Source organism: Conger conger, chromosome 16 (assembly GCF_963514075.1).
Source record: "Conger conger chromosome 16, fConCon1.1, whole genome shotgun sequence".
Taxonomy (NCBI): domain Eukaryota; kingdom Metazoa; phylum Chordata; class Actinopteri; order Anguilliformes; family Congridae; genus Conger; species Conger conger.
The window spans coordinates 11190627-11206363 of NC_083775.1; the positions used below are offsets into that span (position 1 = coordinate 11190627).

Consider the following 15737-nt stretch of genomic DNA (forward strand, 5'->3'; position numbering starts at 1 on the left):
AAGCCTGTTTTGTCGAGCATAAGGAAACTCTTGATATGTAGTTTCACTAGCTGCAAGTGCCTTGGGTGTGACACGAGTGACAATGTATGTCGCTCTCCCATGGCCGTGGTATGCCAGGATCTACAGCAGGGATCTGGGTGGAAAAAATAAAAACCGGATTGGATTCGGATTCCCAGCCTTAGATACACGGTCTTCCAACTACCTGTGTAATGATGCTACAAGCTGCTTTACTGGAGACCTGCACCACTGGAGTGATGTCAGAGGGAGCGATGAGCTGACCAATCCCCTCCCAGAGTGATGAGTGTGGGTTAACCTGCTGACCAATCCCCTCCCATAGTGATGTTGTGGTCAATGAGACAAATTTTGGCAACAACTTGAGAAATGCTCTTGCACTCTCCTGCCGTGTTTAGAGGTTGCAGTATTTGGCCTACCGTGTCAATTTCTGTTAGCTTGCAACAGAATCGTGAATAAACATCGGAATCCGTCCCCTGCGTCTGGAGACAGAGCTGTGTGAGCTGTGCTTTGGGGCGGTGTGTCGTGACTAATCGAAAATGGCGGTGTTGAAAGTGTCCTGCGGATTTGTGCATTTTATTTAACAGCGATGATTGGATGCGGCGACGCCGGTCTGACTGAGGGTAAGAGGAGCCTGACCCACAGTGTACCCTCACACCACATGATGTCAAGTCGGACACACTCAGGAACATACGCTCTCACATGTATACACACACACACACACACACACATACTCATACAGGTAAACAGTCACATTTTTTAAATAAGACTGTGGGCGTTACCCGCTGTCCATCGGCTTTTGGCAGTGCCTGTGAAGGAGTGACGGATGAGTGAGTGGGTGAGTGAGTTGTGGCTTTTGAAAAAGAGTGTGCGTCTTGTGTTTGACATTCAAAAGAAAGTAAAATTTGAGAGCGAGAAAGAAAGAGAAAGAAAGAAAGAAAAAGAAAGAGAAAGAAAGAAAATATATAAAATGGGGGGCGTCTAGGCCAGAATCAGAATCAGAATCTCTTTATTCGCCATGTAGTTTTACGTACAAGGACAATTTGCTGTGGTTTGTGGGTGCATGCAAACAACATAAAGAATGATACCAAAAAAAAAAAATAGGAACATGGATATATAATAAGGTGGAATATGATCTAGGTAAAAATAAGTAAATGTATACAAAGGCCAGGCTTTGTCCGGCCTTCTCCCGGTCCAGGCTTGGTCTCCAGCTCTTCCTCCTCCTTTAGACAGCCACACAGTCCGTCATATCACTCTTCCCCAATGTACTTGAATTCACACTGTTCACCAGGGGTGTCCAATCTTATCCAGAAAGGGCCGGTGTGTGTGTGTGCAGGTTGTTGTTTTAGCACAGGACTAATACAGCTGATTCTACTCATCAAGGTCTTGATTAAAGACCACGATTAGTTCATTAGTATAATCAGGTGTGTTACTGCTGGGTTAAAACAAAAACTTGCACCCACGCCGGCCCTTTTAGGATAAGATTGGACACCTCTGCTCTGCACAATCTTCAACGTTGGTGACTTCAATTATCCGGTTCACATAATCTTCACTGCCAGGATCATTTCACACAGTCTTCAATGATTACTCACGACCAGGGTTTTCGCTCACTGTTTCGTCCAGAGGCTGTAGAGAGCCACTTCACCTCCTGTGTCTCTCCCGCCTTCTCCAGGTTTCCTCTGTTTAAGAGCACTCCACCTCGGGCATTCTTGATTGACAGAATGCAGCTCACCTGTTGCTGCTTGCTCAGGCTGTTAGCAGGTAGTTAGGGAAATACCTGCCCTCAATTAGCTTCCCCAGTAGCCTGCGTTGGGGGAAGGGTCTCTGACTGTGCTACTGAAGGTGGCTTTGCTGCCTGTCCCACTCTGCCAGAGGCACTGGGGTGCCACAATGTGCGCGCACACACACACACACACACACACACACACACACACACACACACAGACACTTTTCAAAACTATAGACACAAAACTCAAAACAGATAATCAAAATTTATTTTAAAAAAAACTGAACTTTTTATTTTTTCAATTGCTTAGATACAATATACATAAACCAAAAATTATTTGATCTCTGAACCAAATCACTTGTTCACAATGACTCAACTTATCTTTCAGAGTATTAGCATTTCAAAATGAAATACACACATTACATTTGAAAATACTGTCCTCGTGGTGGCACGGATGGTGCAGTGGGTAGCACTGCCGCCCCACAGCAAAGGGGGTCCTGGGTTTGTATCCCGATCAGCCGGGGCCTGTCTGTGTGGAGTTTGCATGTTCTCCCCGTGTTCGTGTGGGTTTCCTCCGGGTAGTAGTATTTCATGAAAAATGAGGAATTTGAACCAATGAGTTTAGAAGTGCAAGATTTCTTCATAGATATGAATGCACATGCATTGTTTTAAACAGACAAACGGGCTGTGTTACAAGTGCTTACAATTTTGAGTGTTGTGTCTAAGGTTTTGAAAACTGAGCACAAGCTTGTGAGATTAGGGTCGAAGTGATTGTAAAAAAACTAATAACAGCTGTAACTTGGGCTGTCCTGTAAAGTTACTCAAGTCGCCAAAATGACGTCTCTCCCGGTCTCTTCTCAGGTGCACCGATGCATATAGCTTGCGTGATGGCGCCCTCTAGAGTAACTGAAAATGTCTATCAGAGCTAACGTTACAGTAAGTCAGAGTGGATACATATTTATATTTTTCGATTCGTATTACATTTGACTAGAAAATTGGTACTTAATCTAAAACATTGAAATAACAGCAAGATAGCTAACGTGACCCGTTTTAAAGTCGGGAGTACTTTGACCACTGTTTTTGGGGGGTCGCCAGGCAAAAAGTTTAAGAACCGCCGACTACGGTAGATTCGCCGCATCAAGTTCACTCATGATAGTTCTGAACAGTGCAGCTTTCACGATGAATAAGTAAGAAATTACTTTCCAGATAAGCTTTGGTTTGTGTGTGTGTGTGTGTGTGTGTGTATATATAAAGTCTATAATTCCTTCCTATTTCAGATTATAATTATTGGTCCAATTCACGTGAATCAAAGTGTTTTAATGGACATCCTGGACATTTGCATTATTATAATCCCATTTCTGAAAGACTATACCTTTCTGAAGTTAATGTGTAAACAATTAACTTCAATTCAGTACATGTTCTGTATTACAGAGATACATAACATTAGATTGAGTACATTCATCAGACAGCATCACGCATAATAGCTACTGCCAGAGCAGAATAAAGTGCACATGTACTATATTGGTTAGTTTGTGGTTTTATAGTCTCAGAGTTTAATGCAGACTGATGCTGTGATGCAAATATTTAGTTCCAGAATATTTAAAAAAAGTTCCTTTAATCACGTTCCTTAATATGAGAAGTGCTTTTTCCACCAGGCGCGTGTAGATGTTAGAAGGCCGTCCGACTAGAGAATTTAAGTATTGATTTTGTTTTTAGCGTGTCAGTATTAGATATTAAGGAAACCTGGTGAATTTCTCAGCTGTGCTAGTTTTGTTTGTTTCCAATTGCCGCGTTGTTAAGTTAGACCAGCTGTGCTGCATTTGTTATTAAGTTACTGAATCTTGTTCGTTTTTCAGCCAGCCGCCGGCAGTTTCAATCGTCATTGTTATTCTGATTACGTGATCAGAATCAGTTAGACACTTTGGACGCTGCAATTGTTAGGGTAATTATTAGATCGCTAGATTCCATTTGGTACTTAGCAGGTTATATAGGCGTGCTCAGTTAGCAGCCCTCAGTTAGCAGCCCTCCCAGTTATTATGGTATGGCGTGTCAGCACCCATTACAGTCTGCGCTGTCCCCTAAATAAGGCGCTTCCAGCGACGTAGCCCTCCACGGCGGCGGAACCCCACAGTTGCAGGCGGGCGGGGGCTATGGAAATGCCAGTCTGCCACAAGGAAGGATGAATTCATTACTGTTTATGCCTCCCTCCAGTCCCTACAGTTCCTTGCCCTGGATCACGCTAGATAACACCGCCACCCCCGCTGCCCTCTCATCCTCCTTCTCCTTCTCACATACCATCCGGCTGTGGAGGTGGCACTGACTTGTTGATCTCCCCCTCCTGGAAATTCTCTGTTTCCCCTCATTGACTTATCCCTATCCACCTTTGAATACCACTCTGTCTCAATCACTCACCCTGTTGAATTCTATATTGTTATTGTTGTTGTATATCATCCTCCAGGTCCCCTGGGAAGTTTCCTTGATGAGCTTGACACACTATTCAGCTCATTCCCTAAAGAAACCCACAATGGGCCCCTCCTGCATGCAGAACCAGTATCTCTCCTTTCTTTTCCATCAAAATCCTTTGAACAAGCTGCCTCCAACCAACTCTTCCTTCTTCTCACAGAATGACCTGCTGGACCCCCACCAGTCCAGCTTCAGACCTCCCTCTCCTCTGTCCTGATCCTCCTTGACCTCTCTGCAGCCTTCGACATGGTCAACCACTCCATCCTCCTATCCTCCCTGGCATCTACAGGGATCTGTGGCATAGCCTTAGACTAGATATTAAATCCTATCTCTCTGACCAGTCCTCCCAGGTTTCCTGGGCTGGAAGAGTGTCAACCCCTTGCCCCCTTGTTACAGGAGTCCCCCAGGGCTCAGTCCTTGGTCCCCTCCTCTTCTCCATTTACACCAGATCCATTTTATTTATATACATATATACATACAGTATTGTTGTACTCCAGGGTATTCTAGCTGCCAACCGTGGTATGCTAGTTCATAAGCTGATGTATTCTTCAAGGGTTAAAATTGTATCTATATGGCCATGCTAGGACTCGGAACCGTACTTTCCTCTAGTCCCTGTTTTTGATTTGTACTTCATTGTACGTCACTCTCATAAGTGTGTCTGCTAAATGCCTGTAATGTAATGTACTGCTGCCGACTACCTCAGCACCACTACTACTATTAATACTACTACTACTACTAATAACAACAACACCAACAAAATCCAATGTTTGTTCAGAATGAGTCAATAATTTAATTTGAAGGTAAAATACAGGAAAACGTACATGTTGAATTGCACAATGAGATCAGGTACGGGAGTCTAATGTGAAAGAAATGCACCAGTCAGCATCAACTGTCAGAAGCTTCTGTTGCATCACTGAACATCCTAAACTCTGTCCTATCAGACATTTGAAAGGGACCGTCAACTCCAAATGACACATTTTAATGTGTTTTAAAGCTAGTAAGTATTTTACATACAGTAGTAAAGAATAATAAAAATGCATCATTACTTGTATAATTATGACTGGCATAATAAGTAATGTTTGTACTAAGACACACAATGCCAATACTGTAACTATAATCTGATAACAATGTATTATCAATCATTGTGTAAAGTGGATAATCACACATAAAATGTAAGATTGTTTGGTTCTTGTGTCAGGTGGATCAAGTGGCAGAAGTTCTATCTTAAGTTGTTCATGCAAGCAGCGCTGATTATAAACCAGCCACAATTTGGGTCTGTCAATCAAGGTAGATCTGACGGTGTGAAGGGGAGTCCTGTAGAAACCAGCACTCGCATAAAGATGTCATTTGAAATGCCTTTGATTCTGTTCAACATGGTTACTTTTGGTGTGAAAACAGAAAAGATCAGATCTGAGACATTTCAAACTGTCCTTGCATGTTGACCTTTCCATCCGATGCGGTGATAAAATGCACAACCCGACACACGACCACCATCGGGTACCACAGGAGCTTTACTCTTTATGAACCCATATCTCCTCACCATTTCTTAGGTAAAACACGAATGCATTCTTCCCTTTTAACACCCACATCCTTCCATACTCCGTAAATATGGCTATATTTTAAGCATGACAAATAATTAAGCACTATTGCAAAAAAAAGAAAAAGAAAGAAAGGATTTCAGAGACAAAAAGAATGAAGCTCTACTGGAGTCCACAGCATGCTTGGTGCATTTGAAAGTGTTCCTGAGACCAGAGTGAGGACCCCCCCAAGGCATGCAGTGAGTTCACCAAATCACATTGATCATGCAGTGAGTCCTGAAAGCAATAGCAGGTGGCTGGGGCTGGATCCTCGGTCGTCGGCATACAGAATTTATTCACAAATCTCCAGGCGAATCTTTATGCTTCAGGCCCCAAGAGTTCTAAAGCTTTTGAAGAAAACCAGTTCAGACAACCTGTTTCAGCTGGCTCACCCAAGACAAACATTTAATCAATAATAACTTTAATCAATAAATAACTGCTTCATGTGGAGATAAAATGCATTTTTAATAATGTTTTTTCATAATTTTCCCATCGTTTCTTCTGTGTATTCATCTAGGGTAAATTACTGATATTATTATGGACATTTGTCAAGGTTATTATATCCAGAGAAATCTCTTCATCTTCTGTTGTAAAAGAAAGTAGTGACAAGCTTAACAAAGCAAGCTATTAAAAAGGTTTCTGCATAAAAAGCTCTGTTTATGCCCATCGTATATCTTAAAGCCTGTTGTAGGTCAAAAGTACAGTCAGTCATTTGAAAGTTCCTTCACAATCCAGAGCTACACGGCCTCATTATAAATATTTCACATTCACTGTTTCTATACAATAAATCCTTCTGTTTAAGCGATGACCTAATGTCATGTAATGAATAGATACTGCATAAGAAGCAGGAGAGGGATATTTAATGTTTGTATGCAACATTGGCAAAATCTTACTTTCCTTCACAGAGAAAATAGTACAGTATTGTGCAATATGACCTGATTAAAACAGAAAATGGCAACCTCTGACCCTAGTCAAAAAGTCACCAATCTAAAGGCAGCATATAAAGGCTGAAACTCAAAATCAAGTAGCTTTGGTGAAAAGAGGGACCAGTTTTCCTTCCAACATCATCATCATCATCATTCACCCTTAAAATGATTGCTATTGTACTGAATGCAGCAGAGCCGGCATAAAACACAATGATCTTTTAGTCTCGCTTTGCGCCCTCTTGGTTTATGCAACGCGACAGTCACACGGTGCCCATCTGAGATTTGAGAAGGAAAGTGTAATTAAAGATATGGAGGATGTCTCTCTCTGCACGATGAGAGGACCCTGAGAATGGTGTAGGGCAGGGACCCTCAAATCTGGCCCTGAAATCCAAATTCGGCCCTGATTTTCATTCCTCCCAGGTAATTAACTGAATAATTAGCGCTACTGATTGGCCAGAAGGGCTTCACACCTGACTCAGGTCACGGGAGGGTGGAAAACCAGCAGATCTTGGCCGTCGAGGGCCATGATTTGAGGAACAGGGGTCACGTGAAGGACATCTGCAATAAGGATCAGTTCAGCGTTTATGTGCACATGAATAAGAGCTATAGACACTAACATACAACTGCTTTCAGAGTAGCTACATAAGAGTGGGACATAAGGAATAATATTTATCATATAAATGCAAGAACTTTTGTAATAATATCAGTTCTTTTAAATATGTCATAATTTCAACAACTTTACAATAAGTACATGAATCATATTGTCCTCTTAACACAAACGTTTTTTTGTATTAAATTCAAACTGAACTTCAATTATTGCACTCAGATCACAGGATTTTAGTTTGGTTCTCAGAGGAAAATATAATGGTATATATATATATATATATATTTATATATATATATATATGGTTCCATCGCTCTCCACCAGGTAAAAAAATAAAAATAAATTTCAGTGTGTATCAGTAGGTCACAGCAGGCTACTATTGGTCAAACTGCCATTCAAAAACCAAAAAAAACCAACAAAAAAAAACCCTGTACATTCACAACAGGACAACCAAACACCGTTCAATTTGAAATTCAAATTCATATGTGCAAAAAGATTAGAGATCTCTAGAAAAATATGTGTATATGAATACAACCATTTTCTTTCACTGGTACAATATTGCCCTCTATTTACACTACAAGATGTACAGAATATGTACACATTTCATGCGCTAAATGCACAGTCTGCCCTGTGTCCGCGCAGTACAGAGCCTGGACGACTGTAAATAAAGAAAGGTCCAAGTTAAAGTTAAAACACCGCCCGGCCCGTCCGTACCCTCAGCCCAAATCAATGTGATTGAGCCGCGGACGGATGTCCCCGAGGGCCAAGCCAGAGCCTGAATTTGCATATCCCCAGATGGATCCCGGAAGCTGGGGGTGCAATTCGTCAGAGCTGCTCCTCGGGGCGCGAGGGGCGGGAGGTCACAAAATGGCCGCTCTGCGTGGTGCGGCTCACGTGAGGCTCACGTCGCTCTGGCTACACCACAGAGTCGCTGGAGTGCGACTCGCACGAGACGCGCATTAGGCCCCTCTTCCTCAGAGGGCTGGCAGCCACAGGAAGCCCCGCCCGCACTCCGCCCTCCAGGTCCTTGATTGGCTGGGCCTTGGCGCCGCCCTCCGGCCTGGCGTCGAGGGAGTGCATGGACTGGTCGCTGTCCGACAGGACCTCGGACATGCTGCTGAGGGAGCTGAGGTCTGATTGGTCGAAGGAGAACTGGGGGACGGGCAGACGCTCGTCAGCGGGCTCGATGAGGGGCTGCTGGTCCTGCTGATCCAGGGAGTCGCGCTGGTGGGCGGAGTCGCAGGACGGCGTCCGCCTGCGCAGGAGTGTCGCCCTCTCTGTGAGAGGCGGGGGCGGGGCCGGGGCACAGAGCTCCGCCTCCAGGGGCGGGTCTACGGAGATGCAGGGCGGGCTCATCCTCACCTTCCTGTGGTCGGATAGGCTGGGGGAGGGGGGGAGGCGGGCGTGCAGGGAGGAGCCCCGCCTCCGCAGCTCCCCCGAGGCAGGGCAGCCCTCCTGGGAGGGGTCGATCCCGATGGAGTGCCGGCGGGCGTCGTCTGCGCGGGGCGGCTTGGCCAGGAGGCGCCCGGGGGCCGGGGCTCCCGAATCGGGCCCCTCCGCCCCCCGGGCCAGCAGGCTGGCCGCACTGCTGCAGTTCTTCAGCGGGCCGGGAGCCGGGGGCCCCAGGGAGGTGTTGGGGGACAGGGAGTGGCAGCGGCCCTCAGGAGGCCGTCTCCTCCGCCAGGCCTGGGAGGAGGTGTTGATGCGCCGCACCTCCGCGTCCGCGGGGTCGTCGCTGTCGCTGCTGCTGCTGGAGGCCCGGGATCGCCGGAGCGCAAGGGGCGAGCCCTGGGGGCTGCAGGGGGCGGACAGCCGGGGCACGGGCAGGGTCAGATGCCCCGCGGGGGGCACTTTCAGATGCAGGCTGTCGCTGGACCACCTCTCCAGGCTGTACTTTGAGTCACGGCTCCGTACGTCGAAGGAGTTGTCTTTAACCACCTGAGAAGGACACGCAAAGCAAACAATGCAAGTGTAAGGCATTGTTTTGTATTTGCATGTTTCATACAGAGCGTAATTTAAAGGGCTTTTCATCAAACATTTGAATAAAACAACGGAAAAATCATAAAAGCACAATCGAACAGCGCAATAAGAATAAAAACAATAAGTAAAAAGAAAATGAGTATAGTACAAAACAAACATACAAATCAACACAACAACTTTTTGACATCCCTAAGAGGCCTGTTTACTTCCTTACTAGAGGTCATTTTGTCTTCCCTAATAGATGTTAGAGATTAACATGTATCAACAGAGACACCAATGACATAGCCAGAAACCCTTTGGGTGTAATTTCATCACAGAGTGCAGGCTAGACGCCCCGTACCTGTCTGCAGAGTGACCTGCTGAGGTTGGGGGAGGGGCAGAGATGTGATTGGCGGGTCCTGGGCAGGCTGTGGTTGCTGTATTGGACCTGTGGACACACCCCTGGGACCTGCAGCAGGAAGTTTCCCACATAGGACATGGAGCCTGGACAGGCAGAGGTACACATCATCATTGGGCTATGTCTAAAAACAACACCCTGGTTACATGAAAGATGGCATGTTCCCTTCATTTGTTTAAGTTTATTGTCCAAAATCAAAGGAAAATATTTCAAATACTTGTCAAACTCACACAGTATATACACACTCAATGAGCTTTATTAGGCATTATAAGACTTATTATTTTGAAGACTTATTGGTCTTCTGCTGCGGTAGACTTTCCACTTAAGAGGTTTGATGTGTTGTGTGACCAGTCTGGCCCTTCTCCTGTTTTTTGTTTTTTGCACAATTCTCTGCAAACTCTAGAGACTGTTGTGCTTGAAAATCCCAGGAGATCAGCAGTTTCTGAGATACACAAACCACTCAAACCACATGTCTGGCACAAACATCCGCAAAATCATTCCACGATCAATGTCACTTAGATCACATTTCTCCCCCATTCTGACATCTGGTCTGTAAAACAGCTGAACCTCTTGACCAAGTCTTCATGCTTTAATTAATTTAGTTGCTGATTAAATATTTGCATTAACAAGCTGGTGTACAGGTCTACCTAATAAAGTGCTCAGTGAGTGTTTATATCCCATGCATGTACATATTCAAGGTTAGAAAATTAACCACATTTTTAAAATTCAGCAAAACACAGCATACAATATGAGCTTCATTACTGTGACTGATATTAGATAGGCAGTAACCGAATGTAAATTTCTTAACATTTAACAGGTGCACAGAAGACAAAAAAATATAAAACCCATCAACAATCAAGCAGTGAAGTAAAAACGTCAAAGAATAAATAAAAACAATAAAGCAGCACTCTCAAACCGAGACAATGGTGACGCATGGCAGCCACGTTCTTGCATATTGTCATTGTGAGACGGAATATGCAATGCAGTTGCCGCTCCACATACCGGAGTACAGCTTTCCTTGACTGGACTCCACCTCTGGCAGTGGATAGGGGGCGCTAGCCGGCCTCACCGGGCGGAACATGTAGCTGTCGTTCGGTAGCGAGTGCATCCTGGAGACCGACATCTTCCCCACAGACAGAACGTTCTCCTGCGGGCTGTACAAGCGCTCGTCCTGCAAGCACAGGTCAAAGGTCAAACATTAACGTACTTACTTTACTCCAGTATTTACGTACTTACCTTACTTTAGCCCAGGTTCATGTGTGTCCTTCCTACGACACAACGCAGGAATGTTGGCCTGGCAGCAGATTTGAAAAATCTTAAACCTTTCAACATATAATCACTTCACACCAACACTAACGTTTAAAAATTGGGGAAACAAAGAACCATTTCTTCTTTATCGTTACTCTCGTTTCTTCTTTATCGTTACTCTTGTTTGTCATATTGTGGTGTTCAGAGACATGTCACAGTAGCGTCTGGTTAATATATCTGAAATTAATCCACAAGCGAATGGCATCCCTTATAAATCCAAACAAACATCCAAAGTGTTTCTCACGCTGATATCCAGTTAATTTCAGCACTCTGTGTGTTTCTACTAGGGAAAAAAAAGAATGGATTCGCTTTGATCCAGAATTGCATTCGGCATCTCAGCCACGCCGATGTCACTCAAAAGCTGAGGCTGGCTTTGCTGGCTTTGCTGACTTTGCAAAACCGTGCCTGAAAACAAAATAACTGCTAACAGTCTGAGCCTTGTCTGGGAAGAAAATGAGATTACTTTCTTGGCCCAGTTTTCTGGACACATAAAAATATTTCTGGTTCTATAAGAAAAATTATTCCTTGTTTATCCTGCTAGCTCACTGGCTGGCCAGGTCTGCTGTTCCTAGCGTCTGTGTGACTGAGACGGTCTGAATCAGCAGGTTCCCCACGTCCTCCTCACTGTAACTTCCATTGGTTATGCCAGTGTACCAGGCAGTAGCACGACATGTCATCATTGCAACACTAACAGCTTGGGCGAATGTACAATATCTGTACCTTCCCCTGCACTGTTTGACTGAATTGCATTCCTCTCACGTGCGTTAGCAGGTTAGCAGAGGTGTTACGGCCTTTCCAAGAGGTTTGCAGGTCATCTCAGAGCCACACGTTTTATTGATCCAAGAGCCACTGGGAGCAACTCGGAGACTCAACGCAAAGAACAGAAAACCACTGAAGGCTGCCATTAGAAAATATCAGGCTACATTAGGAACACAGGTGCCTGTTCCCTGATCAACTGACCCAGGGCACAGTCATGGAAGAAGCGCTGTGCTTACTCGTGCATCTGTCACACTGCAGTTGTAATAATTGTAATTATTGTGGTGTTTTTTGTGACCAATGCAATATTTTGAGTACACTTAGAACTGTACGGCATTTGAATTGCATTGTACTGCACTCTACCACAGTTAAACTACAGTATTACCTGTTAAGGGATGTGAGCTGCATTACCTTTCCACAGGTAATACAGGTGTGATCCTACATTACAGAGCACTGCATCACCTAGCCATGTGAGCCCCATTAACTTTTCAGACTTAATACAGGTGTACTCCTACATTACATGGTCTGAGTGCCGTTGCCTTACCTGCCCAGGTGAGTCAGGGCGTGGTCCCGTGTAGGCGGGGTTCCTCTCCACGGAGGCGGTGCTGAGCCGGCGGGTCATCTCTATCTCGGCGTCGATCTCTGCGTCGATTTCGGCGTCGATCTCGGCGTCCTCCCGAGCTTCCTTGTTGCTCTCCTCCAGGTGCTTCATCAGCACGGCCACCACCAAGTTGACCAGCACAAACTGGGCGATCAGCACGAAGGTGACGAAGTAGACCGGGGAGATGAAGCGCAGGTAGGGCAGGCATTGTTCGGGCTTGCACTCCCGCAGCGTGTCCTGTGTCACAACACAGCACAGTGACTAAAACAACGCATTTCACAACACAGCACAGTGACTAAAACAATGCATTTCACAACACAGCACTGTGACTAAAACAACGCATTTCACAACACAGCACTGTGACTAAAACAACGCATTTCACAACACAGCACTGTGACTAAAACAACGCATTTCACAACACATCACAGTGACTAAAACAACGCATTTCACAACACAGCACAGTGACTAATACAATGCATTTCACAACACAGCACAGTGACTAATACAACGCATTTCACAACACAGCACTGTGACTAAAACAACGCATTTCACAACACAGCACTGTGACTAAAACAACGCATTTCACAACACAGCGCATGTTTAACCTGGACAAAATGACTAAAACAATTCATGTCACAAAACAGCGCATGTTTAACCTGGAAAATATGACTAAAACAATTCATGTCACATCCCTGGTATACGAACAAAACACCGTAGTATGAAAAAGATCCCCATACCACAGAATATTATGCCATTTCTCTTTGGGCCAATCGATCGGCAAATTTTAACCGATTCTGCACATCCAATTTTTTCAACAATGGTGCTTTACAGGAACGTTGTTCCTCCGAACAATGTTTGGAACGGCCCATTTTACTTAGCAATTCAGAATTCTGTAATTAAACTATTATTTTGAACACGCCACCTTTCAATGAATGAGTCAATTACTCAGACAAACAGCAGACCCAACTGTCATGATATGCATGCTGCTTGTTCTATTACACAACTGTTTATTTGAACACAACTGTATTTCTACCAAACTGGAAATATGTCGGTTGAACGTGGAATAAGGGTGAGCTAAAAAAAACAAAACAATGTGTTTATTCATGCAACTTCTGAATCGTATATCCTAGTTTTTATATTAGAACATGATTTTTTGAGTATCAAAAATAGTATCAAGGATTGTTAGAATATGCCTTTTATTGTCGGAGTCTGTGACCAGGTCAAATATGAAAATACTGTACTCAGCAGTCTTTTGGGAGATCTGGCATCCCATTTTGCGGTTTGATGACGTCACAGTTTTTTGGATAATATAGATATAAACGCGACAATAATTTGATGACTCAACCACAAGGGGGCAGAGTGGATGGGGCTAACCTGGAGAACGTAACTAAAGTGTTGCATGTCACAACACATTGCATGTTCGATATGAAGAATATCACTCAGAATGTTTAACCTGGAGGACATAACTAAAATAGTACATGTGTCAGAATAAATTGCCTGTTCAGCCTGGATAATGTAACTCAAACACTGCATGAGAAATGACAGCCAAAGAGGCATGTTGATTTCTAATTTGCTGATGTGATCTGTCGCGATAGTGATTTCTCATGTGACGGTGTGATACACTGTGACAGTCCTGACAGGTTCAGAGTCTGGTGACGCGGGTACCTTCATGATGCCGTTCCAGTTGTCCCCTGTAGATACCCTAAACAGGGTGAGGAAGGCCATCCCAAAGTTCTCAAACGTGGCGTGACTGCTTAGACCCTCACACTTGCATTCTTCATTGCACTCTGTAGCAGGAAGCAGAGCAACCAAAAATTACGATATTATATAGTACGTATCTATGTATGCATACAAACATGCAGTACCAGTCAAAAATTTGGACATACATAGTCTTTTTCTGGCTTTTTTGATTAATGCTTTATTTCCACTGTTTGTAAATTAAACAATTTATATGTCATCAAATTGCAGGTTCTCAGCTTTTATTAAACCACATTTTTATACATTTTGTTTTCACCATGCAGTAATTACAGCACTTTTTATACATAGCCCCCCTGTCAATGCTTGAGACGAATTAACATAATGTCAAATAAAATAGTCATGTTTTGAATGAGGTTGCATATCCATTGCATACCATGACTTCATGTTGTCTGTGATCTATTAACATCACCAGAGTCTGGATATATTACTTTCAGGTTGAATTGGGGGGTGGGACTAGATTCAGCTGTAAACTATGCTGATACAGTATTGAACACATTTGTTGGCTAAATGGCTTTAAGTCATCAAGGGTCCGAGGTATCAAACCAGCCTCAAACAACCGTGCTGCTACTAGATATGCAGTAGGAATTATTATATAATAATAATAATTATTCTATTGAGTTGAACAGGAAAATCTGTCAGGAACAATATCCCTTGTAGTATCTACAGCACATCTGGCAGCAGCACAATGGTTTGAGGCTCATCTGATACCTTGGACCCTTGATGACAAAAAGCCCTTTAGCCAACAAATGTATTGTGTATATACAGTACTGGCAAAAATTATGCATTGCATTTACTGCACGAACAAATTTTGGTTCATGCAATATTTTCCAACAATTAATTTTTCTGGGATAATAAATATACACTCAGTACGGATTTTATTATTTTTTTGACTTATTGGTCTTCTGCTGCTGTAGCCTGTCCACTTTGGCATGTTGTGTGTTCAAAGATGCTCTTCTGCAAACCTCTGTTGTAATGTATGATTATTTGCGGTACTATCAACTTCCTGTCAGCTTTGACCAGTCTGGCCCCACTCCCCTGACCTTAACAACATGTTCCTGCCCACAAAACTGCTGCTCCCTGGATGTTTTATGGTTTTTCGCACCATTCTCTGCAAACTCAAGAGAATTTTGTGTGACAATCCCAGTAGATCAGCAGAAATACTGAAACTAGCCCGGCTGGCACCAACAATCATGCCACAGTCAAAATCACCAAGATCACATTTTTCCTCCATTGTATATTTATAATAATGTCATTGTGTGCTGTTTGGCAGCAGTAGTACTCTCTGCTTTCCCCAAGGTGCACGGATTAGCCTTTATTTCCCAGTTACTGTATCTGGCGCTGAGACTGATCTGAACTGCCACTGCCCCCAGGACAGCTTCATCCTGCTGTCATCCCTGATAATGGCAGCTCTTCATAGAAAGGTCACAACGGCAGAGAAACGTTTGACTGCAGATGCCTCCAGGAAGCAGGTGCCTTTGCTCTAACTCGTCCTTTTAACCTGGTTCAACAGTCCATGGAGAAGATCCATCAGATTAGAGGAGTCTCAGGTGCGCTTGTGTAGGGAGAACACAGTGTAAGGTGTGTACCTGTGACTGTATGGCCATGCACTGCACAGACCAAAAAATAACC

The 15737-nt window shown here is 44.0% G+C and overlaps 2 protein-coding genes across 2 annotated transcripts in view; both read right to left on the minus strand.

Moving 5' to 3' along the window:
* Positions 1 to 4967: 4967 nt before the first annotated feature.
* Positions 4968 to 8664, minus strand: LOC133115137 (voltage-dependent T-type calcium channel subunit alpha-1H-like). Its single transcript, XM_061224887.1, has one exon. The coding sequence runs from the start codon at positions 8662 to 8664 to the stop codon at positions 8224 to 8226; it is 441 nt and encodes a 146-aa protein (XP_061080871.1). The 3' UTR covers positions 4968 to 8223.
* A 447-nt stretch (positions 8665 to 9111) lies between these two features.
* Positions 9112 to 15737, minus strand: part of LOC133115136 (voltage-dependent T-type calcium channel subunit alpha-1H-like) — a 114290-nt gene continuing 107664 nt past the window's right edge. Inside the window, exons 32-36 of the mRNA XM_061224885.1 lie at positions 14016 to 14137; positions 12294 to 12587; positions 10688 to 10856; positions 9629 to 9736; positions 9112 to 9246 (exon numbers count right to left, since the gene is read on the minus strand). Of these exons, the coding sequence (XP_061080869.1) occupies positions 9239 to 9246; positions 9629 to 9736; positions 10688 to 10856; positions 12294 to 12587; positions 14016 to 14137 (701 nt within the window). The 3' untranslated portion in view covers positions 9112 to 9238. The remainder of the gene's footprint in view (positions 9247 to 9628; positions 9737 to 10687; positions 10857 to 12293; positions 12588 to 14015; positions 14138 to 15737) is intronic.